This window comes from Chelonoidis abingdonii, chromosome 2 (assembly GCF_003597395.2).
Source record: "Chelonoidis abingdonii isolate Lonesome George chromosome 2, CheloAbing_2.0, whole genome shotgun sequence".
Taxonomy (NCBI): Eukaryota; Metazoa; Chordata; order Testudines; family Testudinidae; genus Chelonoidis; species Chelonoidis abingdonii.
Window position 1 is genome coordinate 217450756 of NC_133770.1, and position 19372 is coordinate 217470127.

General features: G+C 42.9%; 2 protein-coding genes across 7 annotated transcripts in view; both read right to left on the bottom strand.

Moving 5' to 3' along the window:
• SLC35D4 (solute carrier family 35 member D4) overlaps positions 1–7480 on the bottom strand; it is a 96278-nt gene extending 88798 nt beyond the window's left edge. For all 6 annotated transcript variants that reach the window (XM_075062968.1, XM_075062966.1, XM_075062967.1 and 3 more), the window contains exons 1-2: positions 7262–7480; positions 2337–2383 (exon numbers count right to left, since the gene is read on the bottom strand). In XM_075062968.1, coding sequence (XP_074919069.1) covers positions 2337–2383; positions 7262–7333 — 119 coding nt within the window. In that variant the 5' untranslated portion in view covers positions 7334–7480. The remainder of the gene's footprint in view (positions 1–2336; positions 2384–7261) is intronic.
• Positions 7481–13034: 5554 nt separating this feature from the next.
• Positions 13035–18607, bottom strand: LOC116834005 (uncharacterized). Its single transcript, XM_032795817.2, has 3 exons — positions 18504–18607; positions 16557–16677; positions 13035–14341 (listed from the first exon to the last, which is right to left on the bottom strand). The coding sequence occupies exon 3, from the start codon at positions 14330–14332 to the stop codon at positions 13097–13099; it is 1236 nt and encodes a 411-aa protein (XP_032651708.1). The 5' UTR covers positions 14333–14341; positions 16557–16677; positions 18504–18607; the 3' UTR covers positions 13035–13096.
• Positions 18608–19372: the final 765 nt, after the last annotated feature.

The following is a 19372-nucleotide window of genomic DNA, read 5'->3' on the forward strand; positions in this document are numbered from 1 at the left end:
TGCTGCTCCAAGCAGCATGGTAAGGGGGCGGGGATTGGTGGGGGTGGATAAGGGGCAGGGAGTCCCGGAGAGCAGTCAGGGGAAAAGGAGCGGGGGTGGGGGGTTGGATGGGTCAAGGGTTCTGAAGGGGGCAGTCAGGGAGCGGAAAGTGGGAGGGAGTGAATAGGGGGCAGGGGCCAGGCTGTTTGGGGAGGCACAGTCTTCCCTACCCAGCCTTCCATACAATTTCGGAACCCCAGTGTGGCCCTCAGGCCAAAAAGTTTGCCCACCCCTGCTCTACAGCCCGATCCTGGTGGAAAGCAGATAGCTTACTGCCCACAGGAAACATTAAGAACAATCAGTGCAGCTACAACAGTTCACTTTACCTTGTTTAGATGAGGGGCATACAATAATGTAAAAGCTAGGTAAGCCAGATGATCATCAGGGGCTTGATCCTGCTCCCATTCAAGTCAATGGCAAAATTCCCATTAACGTTAATGGTGCAGGATCAAGTCCCAGAAAGCAAACTCACCTCTGGTATTGAAAATAATCCTACAAGGTGCAGAGCACCCACCACTCCTGTTGAAGTCAATGAGAGTCGAAGGTCCTCAGCACCTTGCAGGAGAGAACCCTACTGTCATGGTATAAATCCCCACTCTTTATCTTTGTAAATTTAAAATGGAATATGTTACAGGGTCTTTCAGCTATAGACACTGGGAATACCCTCCCAGCCTAAGTAATCAAGTACAAATTAAAATCCTTTTAGCAAAATACACATTTGAACTCCTTCCAGCCAAATGCACATTTGCAAACAAAGAAAACAAACATAAACCTAACTCGCCATCTACCTAGTACTTACTATTTGGAATCTATAAGAACCTGTATCAGGGAGATTGGAGAGAAACCTGGTTGCATGTCTGGTCCCTCTGAGCCCCCAGAGTGAACAACCACCAAAAACTAACAGCACACACAAAACCTTCCCTCCCTCAAGATTTGAAAGTATCCTGTCTCCTGATTGGTTCTCTGGTCAGGTGACAGCTAGGCCTACTGAACTTGTTAACCCTTTATAGTCAAAGAGATATAAAGTACTTCCGTGCTATTAACTTTTCTTATCTGTTTATGACACCTACATTAGACAGAGAACACAAGCAATGACAACAGACCTATGGTAGGGTGAGATGGTGAGGATAAGGTGCTTTTCTCCCCTGCTTACTTACTCCCAAATCTAAAGGGATAGCATGCAAAGGCCTTAACAGTCAGTATTTACCAACCATTACTACAAGATAGCCCACTCCATGTACTTGGAAAAGGAAATAACTGCAGCAACTCAGATAGAACAGTGTGGTAACTGCTAGTGAATGCTGTCTTTTAAATGAGGACTTACCATATTTGTCTTCTACATATTCCCCTCACACACACTTCATCCCAGAAAACATAAAGTGTTATTGTGTGTGTGTGTGTACAGTGCCTAGTACAGTGGGGTCCTGGTCCATGAACAGGCCTCTTGGGTGAAACAGTAATATAAAGTAATTTGTACACACATTGACAGTAGAACAGACTCCTGAAAAAAAAGTTTATAACTCTTTTTTAGATTAATAGCCCTCACAGGCCTCAAAGAAAATGGAGATTCACCGGGGTTCATCACGGTAAAGGGGGCCGGGGGCGGGGGGAGACAGAAAAAGTTAGGTAATGGTCCAGGACTTGAAAATATCCACTCTCCATATTGGCAGATCACATATGCCAAGAGGACAAAAATGATGGTGAAATCCTGACCTCCATTAACATCAATGGGCCAGGATTTCACTCAATGTCTTTTATAAATTGATGACAGCAGTGATAGTAAATACAGATAACTTGGCCAAAACAAAAGACTTGTCAGAGTCACTTGCATAAAGTTGTGATTTGTAATACAGAATTACAATTAAGAAATGGGCTGAGCTTGAAAATAAAGTGCCCTTGTATTTGTGTTAGCCTAGATACAGATTCATCTTTAATTGTTAGCATATTGGAAGAAATTAAATAAATCAGGTATGTACATAAGCCAAAATCAGTACTTCTTAAAATGGTGTGGGAATCTTGTAATTGCTACTTTCCTAGGTTAAAATAACAGGCCACCATGAAAACTAGAATTGATGGAGAGGCAGTTGATCTTGTAAACAAATACTTTACCAGGATGACATTAATATTAACATAGACAGATTAACAAACACTTTACTAGGGCTACATGGAGTATGTTTTCTAGACAAGAAAAGCCTGTAATGACAGGAGATGCTAAAGTTAGCTTCAGCATGGAACAGCTAGACATTTACTGATTAGAGTCATATTTCAAACAAATGTGTTTTTCAAATGGTACTTACCCTTGAAAAAGGGTAGGGTAGGTGAATTTCAGGACAGACAGGACATACTGGAAAACAAATACCAAGTTAATGAACATTACACATCCACAGTGTTATAACATTAACAGAAATTCACGAAAGTAATGGAGTACAAGAAACTTCTACAGAAGAAAGCATGAGCAAGGAATTCTAAAAATCAGTGCAATTTTAGACACATCCCCAGTGCAGAACTGTTCTTAGAATTTCAGATGCGTTGGACCCTGCCTCATTCAGTGCAGGAGTTACATGGCATTAGAGTAACTAAAGGCTCAGGGCTGCATATTGAACAATGGAGAAAAATATAAATATTGGACAGCTATCACATTCACTGAGCACCTTCCACACTGCACATGAGGCAAGGATCTGGAGGAAAAAAATATGTGACAATGTAATTAAAACTGTATCATACTGCATGCCCATCCTGGGGCTGAGGAAAGGTTGAATGGGCATGTTAACTTTGTCATTTTCTGACGATGAGCGCTGCACTTTGCAATTTCACTGTAGTTAGTATAGTTTTTTTGCAAGGAATATTAACTAGTGTTTGGAAAGTACTTTGGAAATGTAACATGCTACAGAAGAAGCATTAATGTTGTTTCTTTAGAATGTTTTAGCAGATCAGTATGTGTGGGATGTGGATCCTAGGGTGATTTCCCACATATATGTCTCTGCAAATAAGGAGCTAAAATCTGCCGTCACTTATGCCTATGCAGCACCTAAGTACTTGTTATGACAAGGTTTATAAACACCATCCCCAGGAAAGTGGAGGAAGGAGTTAAACTTTCTCAGAAGGAAGGAAAAATTCCTGCCACACCCATAGATGCTGGAACTAGGGATGCTACCGCACCTCCTGGCCTAAAGTGGTTTCCGTTATGTACAGGGTTTACAGTTTGGTTCAATGACTCTCAGCACCCCCACTATACAAATTGTTCCAGCACCACTGGCCAGCCCTCAAAAGGGATAACAGAAGCTGTCTGTGCTAAAGGGAGGAGCAGGAAAGGGGACCGTATTATTAAGAAGTAAGGCATTGGATGCTAGCAAAGACATTTATTCCCTGTAAGGATCATACTTTGCTTAGACAACAGGCTAAGAAGACTCTGCCTACAGGGCTCAGCACTGAACAGTATGGAGAGTGAGAGACTCTGATCGTAGTCTGTTCAGGGACTGTGAGTGTCCTCATGTTCCCTGGAATGGCGAGAACGGCAAGAACTCTTGGAGAAGATTTAAATAAAACTCTTGATTAAGATCTAGTGTTGGTGAGCCTTAGCATTTGAACCTGAAATTTGGCTGAACCACAATGATCATTTTGGGGCTTCCAGACTTGCAGTGGAATCATATGGAGTAATTTTGACTCTGTGCTAGGACTCCAGCCATGCTCTTTTACAAGTTACCACTTAGAGCCTCACTGACATTAATGGGGTTATAAGCATGTGAGTGGGCCCAGTTAATCTCATCTAGTTCAGTCAGTCTAGGTTGGGTTTCCTATCTATCTCATTACCGGGCATAATGTAATACAGACTTGTTACTGATATTTTAATAATATAGAGTCCAAAGATATATGTCTTTGGTTGAAAACACAGGCTCCAAACTTAACCAACATATGTATGCAAAAGATACCCTCACTTCTCATATACTATTCATGATTCTTATAAATAAAAATTGCAAGTAGCATTGTAGAATGTAGAGAAATGAAAATCTGTTTGATCACCCAGTCCATTACACTTTCTATCCACATACCCACCTGACCAGTAAGTATTCTAATATTGGGTTTTGAGGGTTTCAGGTGTGTCTTTATGCGGCTTGCCTCGCAGTGAAATTAAATACATACTCCAAGCTAACTCTTTAGTTGTGATGTGAATAAATATGCCTGCCACACATTTTTTCAGATGAGTATGTGAATAATTGCAACAATTAGGTTGTACAGGTGTAAATGAAAGTAGAATTTAGCCCTGCGGATGAAATTTAACTAACAAACCTACTGATGCATGAGTCAGAAAAGAATCCAGCTTGCAGTCTTAACAATAATTGCTCTGTAATGCCTTCAGGAGTAAAAAGTAGCAAAAACCTATTGGCATAATCTTGGAAGGAGCTGAGCAAAACTCAACACCCATTGCCCTTAATGGGCATGGTGGATGTGAATCTCTTGCAGGAATTGGCTCCTATATTTTGTTACTAAAGAAATGACTTCAATACCCACTGGGAGGTCTGAGTAAGAAAGTGGCATTTTACAGATACTCTTCAGAGTTGATATATGTCTTGGTTTAAAGCACAAGCGTCTTTCTTTCTTTGCTCTTGCTCATGCAGTGCCTGGGACAAATGAAAATGCCTTATTCTAATTATCTTTTAACTTTTCTGCTTTAAAGCCATAAACAATTTTTAGGTGTGTGAGGGAGCTCTCTTTATCTTATCTAAAATAAATTTACCCAAGCACTTTCTGTAGCACAACACCATTTAGATACAACACAGCTGCTGTTTTGGTCCCTTTCAGTTCCTACCTGCTACGTCAACACCCCTTGACATTCTTAATAGAATGTGTGGGGGACAAACTCAGAAGCCACGGGGGATGGAGGGGGGTTTTATATTGTGTCTGCATGAAAAAATACATTTCTCCATCTCTCCTAAGGATTTCCACACACCTTTGTTGTACAAACAAAGGTGTCTCTTCTTGCAAAGTATCTGCACCAGTGCCACAGAGGCACCCTCTAGCAGAGAAAAGAGGCTACCATAGTTTCCCCACAGTTATGTGACACTCAAAATACAAATTCTGGGATTGATTCTGATCTCACTTGTGTCCATTTTACCACTAGAATTCCACTGGCTTCAGTGAAATTACCACTAATTTTCACTATTCTCATTGACAGCAGAATCCTAGACTTACTGATGCCATCAACCCTGGGAGACAGGCATTCAAAATAAACCTGTGAAACTCAGAATGTGGAATTAAAACTACATAATACACAAACTCAGGTACTTAGCGAACAAATAAAACAATTTTGGAATAAGTTTAGGCTATAAAAATTCTCATCCACAGTGTGCACTCTGGCATATTTTTCTTCATAGAACTTCCAATGACATCAATAAGAGCACAGTGGAAAGTAGATTTTTGCACTGAATGTATAGTTTAATGAGGCTACAATGGATATTAAGCTTTGCTTAGCTACCATGATCACCCTTTAAAACTTTGGCAGTTTTGTCTTGGATAAGGTACCTTGGTGTTTGCAGTATTCCCTAGTGAATGTTGCAGCTACTAAGCTACCATTCTACTTTTAATGGTGGCTACTGTGCCTACTGGTATACACTTAATCCTATGTTGGAAAGTATAAGGACTACATAATCTATCAGGTCTTTACCACCTCTGCTTTCTATATTTGCCAGAAAGCTAATAATAGACTTACAAGAATATTAAACTAACACTGTCAAAGCAATGTAACTACCAGCTCTGTAGCTAACATTTTTTGATTGGACTGCAAAGAGACCCTCCCTTCGCTCTTGTAAGTAGGCAGGGTATTGCAATTTACCTACCTTGAAAATGTTGCTTATTTTCACATCTTTGAAAATGGAGCCAGCTGAATGAGGCTCAGATGTGCATGAAATCATGGACAATCATATCCCCATAACAGCAAATAGAAACCCACTAGAGTTTTAGCTGAGAAGCTTGGATTTCATTTATGTTGCAGCCCTAATTTTGGAGCGACTGGCAAACTTTTACTAGTCAGTATAATTCTCAGTTTTGTGCCTTTTTTTACTGCTTTCAGTGTTTGTCTGCCACTGTAAATTAACAGTTACTATATTTACAAGCCTTACTTTGTATTGAAGAGATAATCTCAGATGTCAGAAGCCCAAAATTAGACCCACTCTTTTCTTTTATTTTCTTTTTTTAATTCTAGTAAAAATGTTGAGAGGATTTTAAACATTTCAATTCTTCTTAGGAAGGGGAAGGGGGAGGAGGAGGAAATGTCAATGAAACAGCACTCATGAGCAATACTAGAACAATAATAATGTTTAAGGATTACATTAAGAAACCAAGAGCCAGGTTCTCATCTAACGTACACAGCGATAATTCCACTGACTTCTGTTTAGTTACTCCTGCTTTACACTGGAATAGGTGGAAAGATAATGAAGCCTCATGATTCAATTGCAAGCTTCTAAAGAAGTTTTTAAAAAGTGAGAAGAAATATAAAATGGCAGTCACACTTAAATGAAAGTACTGTACAGTAATCATAACGGTAATTAATATTTGTTTAATTCTTCCCAGCCCCTTTCCCCCACAGAGCCACACTTCACTCATTTGTCCAAGGCTTTATTCTCTGCCTTACACTAACTTTGTAATCTGTGTATTTACAATCAGCCCCTAATGCCTCCTATCACTTTCAGCTTTTCCAGATTTTCCTTCAACCTAACTTTCCCCCTCACTGCTTTCTGGGGGCTGGACAAACGTTGGGTATAAGAAATGAAGGAACTGTTACATTTTATGGCTTCTTGCCACTAGGCTGTTTTTTAAAGGGAGACAGACGCAGAGAGGCATCCTTTTAATATGGGATTTGGGGTTTCTGTTGGGTGTCTCCCTCATACATAGGGGCTGGAAGTCTCAACAATAATAAGGACTGCTTCCAGATTCCTCTGTCTGTGCACAAGGACTATTTGCAAGGAGGAAGGGGTTTTGTATGCAGCTGACTATGACCAGCTGGAGTCTCTCAAGTCTCAAGAGAAACTGAAAGTGAAATAGCTGCTCCTCCTCTTTCAGCAGGCAAGGACAGATGCTGAGAGGAGAAAGAAATGCTGTTAGCCTTCCTCCTGTCAGATCTCGGAGAAAATCCAGGAGGTGAATTAAAAAAGGAATGCTCAGGCACTCACTCAGTCAATCAATCAATCAATCAATACAAACCAACTTACAGCTCCCTCGTCCTCACCTTGTTGGTGAAATAAGAAGCCAAATAGAAGAGACAGAAGGAGAGACCAGCTGCAGGTCTCTTTAAATACATCTGTCACAGCATTTCCCCTGTCCGGGTGGGGAAGATGAGGCACTGGTTCTTCCTGCTGTGATCAACTGGAGACAGTGCTCAGAAAACTGCCACCTGGCACAGCTGCCATGACAGAAACACGTTGCTCTATGATTGCTCCAATAGGCACAAGAACAACCTCCTGAGGAACTGCCTTCTTAAAGGGGCGATGCTTTCAGGAGGTGAGGCATACAGACATGCTCACTCTCCCCATCACCACCCGCACTGCTGGCAACACACACTTCTTACACTTGTGTGGTTCTCACACTCACGATTCTCTCACACTCCACCTGATTGTGGAAAATAAATGCCTACATATTTTAATAGCGAATGATAACCTTTCCATAGGTTGTTTTTGGGAAACCATCTTACAGAATGTCTTTGGGAATTTAGATCCCTGCTCTAGAATTCTATAACGGTTCAAAAATTATAGAAAAGGTCACATTCGCTATTAAGCATCACACGCTTGTCTACATAAAGAAATAAGGTGTTGTTTTTTTTTAAATCAGATTAGTTCAATCAAGTTTACATAGTGCAACCGGAAACCCCTCTAACCACCCTTTAACACCTTTAAAGGTTGTATTCTGACATTCCAAACCTTTGAGAAATTGAGACAGCTGCTTTTCAAAAAAATAATCCTGCCGTAGAATGTTTCCTCCTTTTCATCGCAAAAATCTGGGATTTCCCGAAATAATTACCCCATCTGAGGCCCAGTGTGGGCAAAATGCAGTCATGGCCCAGTGACAGCTTTTCTAGAGAGAAAAAGTGTTGGAGTTCTGTGTGTAATGACCCTGATGGGCCTGAAATGGGAGCATGATTCCAGCATGAAAGGAAGATTCCCATGTTCAAAATGGGGTATGCAGCACTCACTTCTAGCCCTGAAAGAATCCAAGATATCAGACCTTAAAGAAATGAGATTTTTACATATACAAAAGCTATGTTAGGTAGCTTTAGAAGTTTTAACAGCTTCCTCTGAGCTCTGCACCATTGGTTGGACTCAGAGGCCTGGATCTACAAAAGGACTTAGGCATTGCAATGCTCAGCGTCACAACACCTAGCCTTTAGACTCCTAGAAATCACAGGGATAACACTGCAATTCACAACGTCTGCTTTAGAGATTTAGCCTCCCTGTGCAAAGAATGGGGAAAGACAGATGCCGTATAATGCGATCCACAAAACCCAGCACACTAGTTGGGGACCTAGCCAATGGGAGAAGCCAACGTTGTAGTTATGTTCCTGAAAAATGGGACTTTAAGTGAAAGGATGTTAAGCGAATCCAATTTCCCCTTAAGAATGAATGTAAATGGGGGGTTAGGTTCCAGGGATTTTTTTTTTTTTTGCCATACAATACAGTATAGTACTATAGTTGGGAAGTCCCCCTGCCTTACCCCACACTGGCACAACCCACTGGCACTGGAGACAATGAGGCAGGCAAGGAAGCTGAAGGTGCTATAGGCCAGAAGAAGCATGTTGCACAGTAGCAGCTTCCCTTACTCTGCAAGCCCCAAGGGCAGGGGGCTCAACCCTTGGCCCGCCCCCGCCACCCCTTCCTCCAAGCCTCCACCCTTAACCCACTTCTCCCCACCCCTTTACTCCGCAAGCCGTGTCCTCGCTCCTCCCCCCTCCCTCCCCTGGCTCCTGCCCACGGCAATTAGCTGGCTTGCAGCATTCAGGAGGCTGGGGGGAGGAGCAAGGACTCAGTGCACAGGCTCCCCTGCTCCCTCCCTGCCTCCTGCCCATAGCATTTAGGAGGCAGGGGAGGGAGGGGAAGTTCTTGCTCCTCCCTCCTCCCTCCTGAACACCGCAAGCCAGCTGATTGCCATGGATAGGAGGCTGGGGGGAGGACGGAGAAGGCACTGATCCGCGGGGTCTGCTGGTGGCTGGGAGGCGCTGTGTGGGGGCATAGGAAAGCTGATAGGGGGCTGCCAGCTGTGGACAAAGCAGGCAGCCAAACGACGTTATAGCAAAGCATTGCACAACTTTAAATGGAGCACATTCTATAATTGAGCAGGGACGTAAGATTGAAACAACGTTAAGCGAGAGGACGTTAAGTGGGGAGTTACTGTACTAAGCCCTGTCCCTCTCTCAGATATAGGTACCTAAATCCAAGCTGCAGCAAGGTGCCTATCTCTGCTTAGTGATCAACAAATGGGAGCCCGTTTCCTGGAGTTAGATGGCTTAGGCACCTGTCACTGAGCTTGGGGTGCAATCCAGATCAGTGAGGGGTTGTGTCAGCACATGCCCTGCAACCCTGGGTGCCTTTCAGTGCTTTGCTGCTGTAGCTCCCAGCTTGGGATACTCACAGCCAGCCTCTAAGCATCCAGGTCATACCTTAATGTCTGTCTGCATGCTAGATACCTCTGGTTCAGCAGCTCTAACCCCAGAAACCTGTCTACAGACCCGCAGCCCCATTCTGGCTTTCACCAGCCTTGGTTACAATTTGCAAGGTGACCCCTACACACTCCCAGCCCCAAGATTTCCCAAAATCGTGTGCTCTACAATGTTCAGCCCACTCCTGGACAGTTCAGTGAAATAATAAGGTTTATTTGTTTTTTTAAAGAGATGAAAGTACATCACAGATTATTACCTTAATGGAAGATAAATATACCCTTCCCTTTAACCACCCCACTGAGTTGGTTTATAGTAAAACTAAAACAAATTTATTAACAATAGGACATAGGTTAAGTGATGCCAAGTAAAAGAAATAAAAGTAGAGATAGTTACAAGCAAATAAAAGTGAAAACATGCATCTAAAAGTCTAAAATTTAACCTAGCAAGGTACAGTCTTTGTTCAAGATGTTTTCTCCCACCAGTCTTCCCTCTTCCCAGACATGTCTGACTTTCCCTCAGTCAAGACCTTTCACAGAAATACAAGGCACTAGTTTCCCTTGTCTCCCTATGTGAAAGATCTTTGTCTCAGCAGGTTTCTCATCTATATTCAGTTCTCAGAGACTTCACACACCCCTCTCCCTTGGTTGAAAGAACCATCTTTCTCAGGTTGCAAGAGCTCTGTCTCCTTGTGTCTGTCTGATGATGGATGCCAAAGATAGCTTCTGGTTTGCTTATATTTTCTGAAGTTCAATGAGTTTGCCTCAAGAGGCAGGATGATGTCATGCTGTTCTATGCAAATAGAGCTTCCATTGTATTTGCTCACACCTTGATTAATCTTAATAGACAGGTAGATAGCTGCCGTCTCTCATGTCTGGGAGAGAACCTGCCATAGACCAAAGAATAATATCATTATGTATCCATATTTCCTCATATATTATTAATTCATATATTTCACAATTATATTAATCACCAGTGTGTCAGAGGCTTTCATAAAACACCTCACTCAATAAATGTTTATAATACAGTAATATTATATAGAATCAGTTGATTTAATTGCTTATCGTGTCAGGCTCAGCCCCCCCTGTGTTTATAGATCAGCACGCTTTCGCAGTGCACTCTTTGAAAACTAAAAACCCAGGCCAAGCTTCTCTCTCCTGCTGGGGCATAGACGCCATGCTGCCTCTTCCACCAATTGTTAACTTGACAGTTTTGTTCACTTGATATGTAAATGTACCTTCATTGTCTCTGCCTGATGACCAGGCTGCTGATCAGAGAAGAAAACACATTCCTTTGCTTGTCTAGGGCAGACCTGTTTAACAACTCCCCTAGCAGGCCTGGTTTAAACACACTTTAATCATAATTCTAGCATATATCTATACCTCTTAATACACAGGTGCATACATCATACAAGAATATTAATGATCAGTGAGTTATTGGTTTTCAAATAATACCTCATAAGCCATATTCTGTACATAGATTATTACAGTAGTGTCTTGGGTGTGAATACAGGGGGCAGTGTTTCTCAAATGCAGCCACTGTGGGCAGGACCGACACTAGGGTTTCCGCGCCCTAGGCGCACGGCCATTTCGCCTCCCTCCGCACTGATCCTGCGGCTCCGGTGGAGCTGCCACAGTCATTCCTGTGGAGGGTCCTTTGGTCCGTGGCTACGGTGGAGCCTCCACAGGCATGCCTGTAGGAGGTCCACCAGAGCCGTGCGGGCAGCCAACCATCTGCAGGCATGACTGCGGCAGCTCCACCGGAGCCGCGGACCAGCGGACCCTCCACAGGCACCACTGCGGCAGGTCAACCGGAGCCGCCTGCCGTCCTCCCGGCAAAATGCCACCCCCCCCGAATAATCCTGGTGCCCTAGGCGATTGCCTAGGCTGCCTAAATGATAGTGCCAGCGCTGACTGTGGGGGGGTTTCTTGTGGCCACAGCCTCCTAGGCAGTGATTTGCGGGGGTGGGGGACTGAGTAAGTCTGCTGTGAAAAGTGATATGAACAAACATACAAATATCACTTTTCAGAGCAGACTTACTTATAGCTATCAAGTCTTTACAAAAAATACAACCCCCAAAAGCAAAAGAAACACCAAGAAAAAAGACAAGAATGTTCAAAGCACCTTATTTGTGTTTCTATTCTTATTATTGAGTCAGCCAAAAAAAACAACCACAACATTGATAAATTACAATGATTTGGACATGTATATGTGCATATTTATTTGGTTTTCCTAAAGTTAATTAAGAATTTTAGGAAAAATTGTCGGAGCAGCCACCAGCAAGAGTTAGTAGCTGCACTCTGAGGCCACCAAAACATTTGTTGTGAGAACCTCTGGTTTAGGGTCATAGCACCTAAGCAGTTCCTTCTGTGAATAAGTTAGGTGCCTACCTCTCCCCATAGAAACATGGCCGGCTTCAAGGTTTTTTGCCACCCCAAGCAAAAAAAAAAAAAAGCCAGAGTGCTGCCACTGAAGCAAAAAAAAAAGGGGGGAGGGGTGGAGTGCCACCCCTTGACACATGCTGCCCCAAGCACATACTTGGCACGCTGGTGCCTAGAGCTGTCTCTAAAGACTTGAGAAGGAGGAACAGAAAACCACTTTATAACTCTTAGCCATGGGCAGCAGATATAAGACGCATGCAGAGTCTAACCCTCCCCAAATGGGGCAAGAAATGCTGGATTCGGTATACCTCCCTTTGGAGCACCGCCGCCCAAAGTGCCGAGAAGTGAAGGGGCCACCAGTGGCTGGACCATGGTCCCACCCATGCTCTGCCCTGAGGCCCTGCTCCCACTCAGCCTTTTCCCACCCTCACTCCACCTCCTCCCACTCCATGTCTTCCCCTGATCCCCCTCCCCTCGTGTACACCACTTGTACTTCTCTGCCCCCTTTCCCAAGGCCTCCCCACCTGCCAGAACAGAGTGGGCCAAGTGGTTCTGCCTCTCACTGACTGACCCAGCTGTGGGACTGCTGCTGTGCAAATGCTGGAGCAACTCAGTTAAGGGGGGAACGATGGGGGCAAGGGGTGGAGAGGGGCGAGCCAGGCATGAGTGGGAGGTGGGCGGACGTCGGGGGAAGGGGAGTGGAGCGGAGTGAGCGACTGATGGAGGGGCTTCAGGCGGGGCCGGAGAGGAGTGAGCAGCAGGCAGAGGGAGCTTTATTATAAACTTCACATCTGCTATACTTATCACAATATCTTTGTCCTGAGGAAGTTAACCTGTGAAATTCCAAAAGGCTTTTGTACCATGTCACATATCCATTATTATATTAAACTACCAGACAGTGCAGTGAGTTCGTATGGTGTATTAATGCTTGTACTGTTATAGGATGGCCCTTTGTAGTTCAGAAATAATCATGCTTCTTGCAATATGTATGTTGGACTTTTATTGAAGGTAGCAGAAGTACAGTTCTTACAATCCTTTAAATTTTACTGCCACAGTCTAGTCCTTTAAAAGAATAATGCATAAATTGTTCAGTTGTGCAAACTGGATTCCCAGTTAAAATTACTTTTGTGATATTATGGTTCATCTCAAATGCATCATCCTCTATTTCTCTTATATCGTTCATGGAGAGATCCAATAGTTCCAAATTACCCATGTTGTCAGTGAATGTTTTTGGTAAGATTTTTATGCCATTACAGCATACAGTTAACTCAATCAGATTTTGAAGACCTGAAAAAATGGGTGGAGTATGGAGACAAGTTTTGTCCAAATGCAGAAACTCTAGCTTAGTATTATTTATAAATAGATTTTTGGGAACATTACCAATACAATTTGCAGATAAATTAAGAACTTCCAGCTGCTCCAACCCTGAAGGGAAGTCAGAAGGCAGCTCTGAGAGTAAATTACTAGACAAGTCAAGTTTTCTTAAGGTAAACCTGCCAGCAAACAAGAGAGGTGGAATAGTTTGGATTCTATTTTTAGAAATTGAAAAATGTTCTAGGTTGTGGAGGGTTGTGAATATAGCATGCGATATCTCAATAAAGTTATTATAATCTAGCAGCAAGTCATTAAGACCCTTCAGGTTGTCAAACAAACCCTCAGGCAAATGGCTTATTTCATTGTGGGACAGAACAAGGATCTTAAGGTTAGGAATGGGATCAAAAACTCCCTGTGGTATGGTGGGGAGATGGTTACCAGCCAGCATTAAGGTATCAAGCTGGGAAAGCCCCACAAACATGGGTGCAAGCATCTTCAGCCTGTTATTAGAGAGGTCAAGATAGGTGAGTTTTTCTAGGGAGCTGAAAATTGTACTGTCCAGAAGACCCAATCTGTTTTCAGCTAAGTTTAACCAAACCAGTTTCTTTGTGTTCCTGAACAAGTTTGATGGCAAGTCTGTGAAATTGTTCCCAGAGAGATCCAGAGAGAGGATGCTCTTGCCGATATTGTCAAAAGAGTCATTCTGAAGTGACAACTTGTTGTTGGCTAAACCAAGGAACGTGAGATTGAGAAAGTGCTGAAACACTTCTGGAGAAATGAGGGTTAAATGGTTGTCATTCAAGATCAGCGTTTCTGTTTCTTGAGCGATACCATGTGGAACTTCATATAAACTGGCATGCCGGCAATCCATTAGAGAAGGGGTGCATAAACACTTCTGGGGACAGTCTGGCAGTGAAAGGACATATCCAAAGAGCAGCAGAAATAGCACAGGGATCATTATTACAGCCTGCAGGGGAACATAGTGGAGAAAAGGGAACAAATCAACCAATAAATGTGAGCTCTTTCATTTGGGTGTGGTTGTATTTCTAATAAATAAGGCTATATACATGACATTTTTTCATCTACACCTCACCAACATTGCCAGTCATTTTCAGTAACTAAAACCACCCTTTAACAACATTTAGTGTTTATCTGTTCCTGATCAGGGATGTTTCAGACAGTGCTGCCAAACCTGCCACCACAGGATTCTTAAGGGCTCATGCCATACCCCGGACAGGCTGAAATGCTACAGTGGGGCCAAAGTCTCTGGTGCTACTGTAAATTGACAAAGCTGCACTGACATCAGTGGAGCTGCACCATTTTACACTAGCAGAGCATTTCACTTGTGATGTTTACTGATCATATTCTCCAATGGTGAATGTTATGGAACTGACACATTTGTGCCAAAGCAGGGAGTTTTTTTGTGCTTACAGCTCTCTCTGGTGATAGTTTGAGCTGCCTAAAAAAATCGAGGTACTTGCTTCTGATCTCACTTAGACCAATGTAAATCAGAAGTAACTTCACTGAAGTCAATGGGGTTACACCAATGTAAAACTGGCACAAGAGAAACTAGAATTAGGCACAGGATATCTCCCGTTTGATTGTAATCGTGGTGCATTCTATAGGTTCCCTCCTCCTATTCTCTAGCTGCAATCTTTCATCCACTGTTTACCTAACTACCTCCTCATAACCAAAATACCCCAGTTTTGGTCATAGGACATATTTCAGTCTCTCGTTAACTGACATAGCAGTTTAGAAGACAGGGAAGGGACATTTTGAATCTTGCAGTAGGGAAATACAATCAGGGGCGGCTCTAGACATTTCGCCGCCCCACACATAGTGGCATGCCATGGGGGGCGCTCTGCCGGTCACTGGTCCTGCAGAGGGTCCACTGGTCCCACAGCTCCACGGAAGCGCGTGCTTGGGGCGCTCTGCCAGGTAGAGCACCCCCGGGGCATGCCACCATGCGTGGGGCGGTGAAATGTCTAGAGCCGCCCCTGCATGCTGGAATAAGAGCGTCTACACGAGGATTTATACCCATATAACTAGACTGCTTTAAATTCACATATCCATATAAAAACACTGTGTAGACAACACCTTTTAAATTCAGATGATATTCTTTTACTCTCATATTTTTCTTTCCCTCTATATGCATAACTTTCATTGCCATCCATGGGAGTTCTGTATATGTAGAAGGGACACAGAACTGAGATCCGCTATGTAATTCAGAGGCAGAATTTTGCAGTATTCTCATATTTTGACAGGGTACCAATAACCATTGACTACAATATTAAATGAAAGTTATCAATCTGATTTCTGTCTAAACGTAACCACTAAATTCCAACTGAAGAGATGGGCTGTGTTTTCTCTGAAAATAATTTAAGGGTGACTTACAAAGTGGCGAAGAAAAAGGTTGCATCCATATTTTTTGTGTGTGTGCTTGTTTATGATGTATCAAAAAAGCCTAAGAGGTTGAATAGGATTTTTTTTAAGTGCTGTTTTTTTCTGCCTTTTTTTTTTTTTCACTACATTAGAAACTCATCTACTCTATTTTTTCTCTGAAGACTTTCTGGATGACTGAAGAATTAGTGAGATTGATATCACAAGGAAGAATAGAATGAAATCTTAGCAACTGGGAGGAAATTTTTAACCAGACTGTTCTATAACTTCTTTTTTGTTCTTGTTTTTTCAATTTTTTCTTAATATGTATTTAAATCAAACACCTGGCAAACAGCTGTACACACATGTACAATTGAAATATTCAAACACACATGTACAACTGAAGGATATGAATGTTTCCTGTACAGTTCCTATGATTCTCCAAACAGTTCTCCAGTAAAAATAGTAAGGACAAGCTTTATATTTCTAAGATAAAAAATAAGAATATTTTTCCTTTTAAATAAGCAAAGCAAAACCAAAAACCTTTCAGAGCTTCTTAGATCATAAAGCAGTAATAAAAAGGGCACAATGCCATTTTTTAAATGTTCATTTGCAGGTCACCTTTAAGAAAACAAGAAAAACTCACCCATTTTTTATAACAGATAAGCAGGGTAAAAGAACTAAAATTGAGTACATCTGTGTCTAATTTTAGATAAATCAACATAAGCATTGCACAAGTTCAAAAGCGAATTAATATTAGTTTATAGCAAAATAGTTTAAAACAAATGGCCAGTATACTCAACCTGAAATGGTTCCTCTGTGTTTCTTCAGCCGTCTGAGAAATGTAACCAAAGCTAATTTCATAAGCTGTAGCTTTCATTGCTTAACTTATGTTCGTTGCCCTAATTTGTTTATTGAGTAAGACTTCCCAGAAGAAAAAAAAAAAGGATGATGAGGAAACACAAGAAAACTGTAAACACCTAAATTTTACAGCACTGCTTAGATACTACAGTGATTGGTGCTCTGTAAAAACTTTTGTCAAGTAGAAAAACAATAAAGGATCTGTCCCACCTTGCGATGATTAGCAATCAGCCTTTCGTTACAAGCATGTTTGGACAGCATTCTTGCAAACTCACACCTGTAACTGGACTTTGAGCCTGCACAGAACCATATTTTGTGGGGGCTCTGTACAGATGCACAGTAGAGTTGCCAGCTTTCTAATGGCACAAACCCAAAACATCTTGCCCTGCCCCCTGCTCTGGCTGTGTCCTACCCCTTCTCCGGGGCCCCACCCCTGCTTGCTGCCTCCCCCTTTCCTCTGTCGCTCGCTCTCCCCCACCCTCACTCACTTTCAGCAGACTGGGACAAGGGGTTGGGGTGCAGGAGGGGTCTGCGGGCTCTGGCTGGAGGTATGGGTGTTGGGGTGGGGCCAGGGATGAGGAATTTCAGGTGAAGGAGGGAGCTCTGGGCTGGGACAGGGGGTTGGGGTGAGGGGGGTTGGTGAGGGCTCCAGCTGGAGGTGTGGACTCTGAGGTGGGGACGGAGGTGAGGGGTTTATGGTGCAGAAGGGGGCTCAGGGACCAGAGCTGGTGCAGGTGGTTGGGATATTGGCGGAGGTGTGGGCTCCAAGACGGAGTTTGAGTGTGGGAGGGGACTCTGGGCTGGGGCAGGGGGTTGGGCCGCAGGGTCCCAGTGGCACTTACCGGAGCTCCCAGGAAGTGGCTGCCGGGTCACTGCAGCCCCTAGGCACAAGGGCGGCCAAGGAGGCTCTGCACACTGCCCTCCCACCTGCAGTTCCTGGCTCCTGGCCAATGGGAGCTGCAGAGCCAGCACTTTGGGTGGGGGCAGCATGCAGACCCTCCCCGGCTGCCCAAGCGGCATGGGGCTGCAAGGACCTGGCAGCCACTTCTGAGAACCGCGCGGAGCTAGAGCAGGCAGGAAGCCTGCCTTAGTCCCGGGCCCCTGCTGCACCGCTGACCAGACTTTTAATGGCCCGGTTGGCAATGCCAACTGGAGCCATCAGGGTCCCTTTTCAACCGGGTGTTCTGGTCAAAAACTGGATGCCTGGCAACCCTAGCTGACAGATCCACCCGTGCAGATAAGTTTTCATCACTGAAGCCGTAGTTTCATAGCTTAGGACAAACACAGGAATAGTTAATATAGCCTAGATAAGGACACCTACATGCCACAGTGACAGATGCATAAGAGATGCCTAGCTAGATTACACTGCAGATCTGCTATGCAATGTATGGAAATATTGATTTAAAGAGGTCATAATATTGTTTTAAGGTGATCAAATTTGTTTACTGAAGACAAAATGTCTTTTTTATTATGCCATCGATTCAACATGAAGTACTTTTAATGTATCAAAAAAGATTAAGATAATTTTACACTGGTATCTATGAAAACAGTATAGTGAGCAAGTGATTAAAATATATTTGATTGCTGATATAATGATATATCTCTAGCTCACATAAGGTGAATTTGGTGTCTCTCTTTCTGCTTTCTGCAATTCTTTTGTTAACTTCCAATCCTCCAAACCCTTATGCTCACGGTAAATTTTATTACCATGAGTAGACATTATGGGATGGTAGTAAAGTTAAGCATTTGCATAAATGTTTTGAAGGTTCAGGGCCTTAGTGGTATGATGTAATAGAAAAAATATAAAAACTAGAAATTACAGATCAAAATCAGACCCTCCTCTCTGTCTTTGCGTTTTATATGTATATTATTTTATTTTCTGTACTTACAGTTGTATGGAGAATTTGCATTTTTCAATTTTTTTTTTTGCATCCTTGTCTAACGGTGAGCATGATGACATCTCACGTGTTCTACAATATGCTGTGTCTTTTGTCAAGGACCTGATGCAATGACCTGTTAAACTGAAGATTAAAAAAAACAAATACACCTCTACCCTGATATAACATGACCCAATATAACATGAATTTGGATATAACTCGGTAAAGCAGTGCTCTGGGGGGGGGGGCGGGGTGCACGCTCTGGCAGATCAAAGCAAGTTCGATATAATGCAGTTTCACCTATAACGTGGTAAGTCTTTTGGCTCCCGAGGATGGCGTTATATCAGGGTAGAGGTGTAGAACGAAGTTTTCAATTAATACCTGAGAAATATCAATATCAAAAGGAATACCACCTCTATGTCATTTTTCCACAGGATGTCACAATAAATAAAAAATAACAATTAAAACATTGTACATTTATATAGCAGAACTTTTCATCACAAAGGATTCTGCATCTACTTCTGGGATATAAAAAAACAGTCAAATAGCGCATAAATGGAGGAAAGAATACTTTTTTGGGCCAAGAACAGCAATATCTTATTTATGAAAAGTGCCAGTGTTAAATGACTGAACTGACCCTGCAAAATTGAAACCTGAGCTTCAAGGAGTCTATATATTCCAAATATATCAATCTAAGTAATGAAAACTTTATTCCAACAGACAGGGCCGGCTCCAGGCACCAGCCCAGCAAGCAGCTGCTTGGGGTGGCCAAAGGTGAGGGACGGCACGTCCAGCTCTTTGGCGGCAATTTGGCGGCGGGTCCCTCACTCCCTCTTGGAGCGAAGGACCAGCTGCCGAATTGCCGCCGAAGACTGAAGCAG

Excerpts from the sequence above, each read along its gene's own strand:
- LOC116834005 (XM_032795817.2), bottom strand. The coding sequence starts at position 14,332 with ATGATCCCTGTGCTATTTCTGCTGCTCTTTGGATATGTCCTTTCACTG.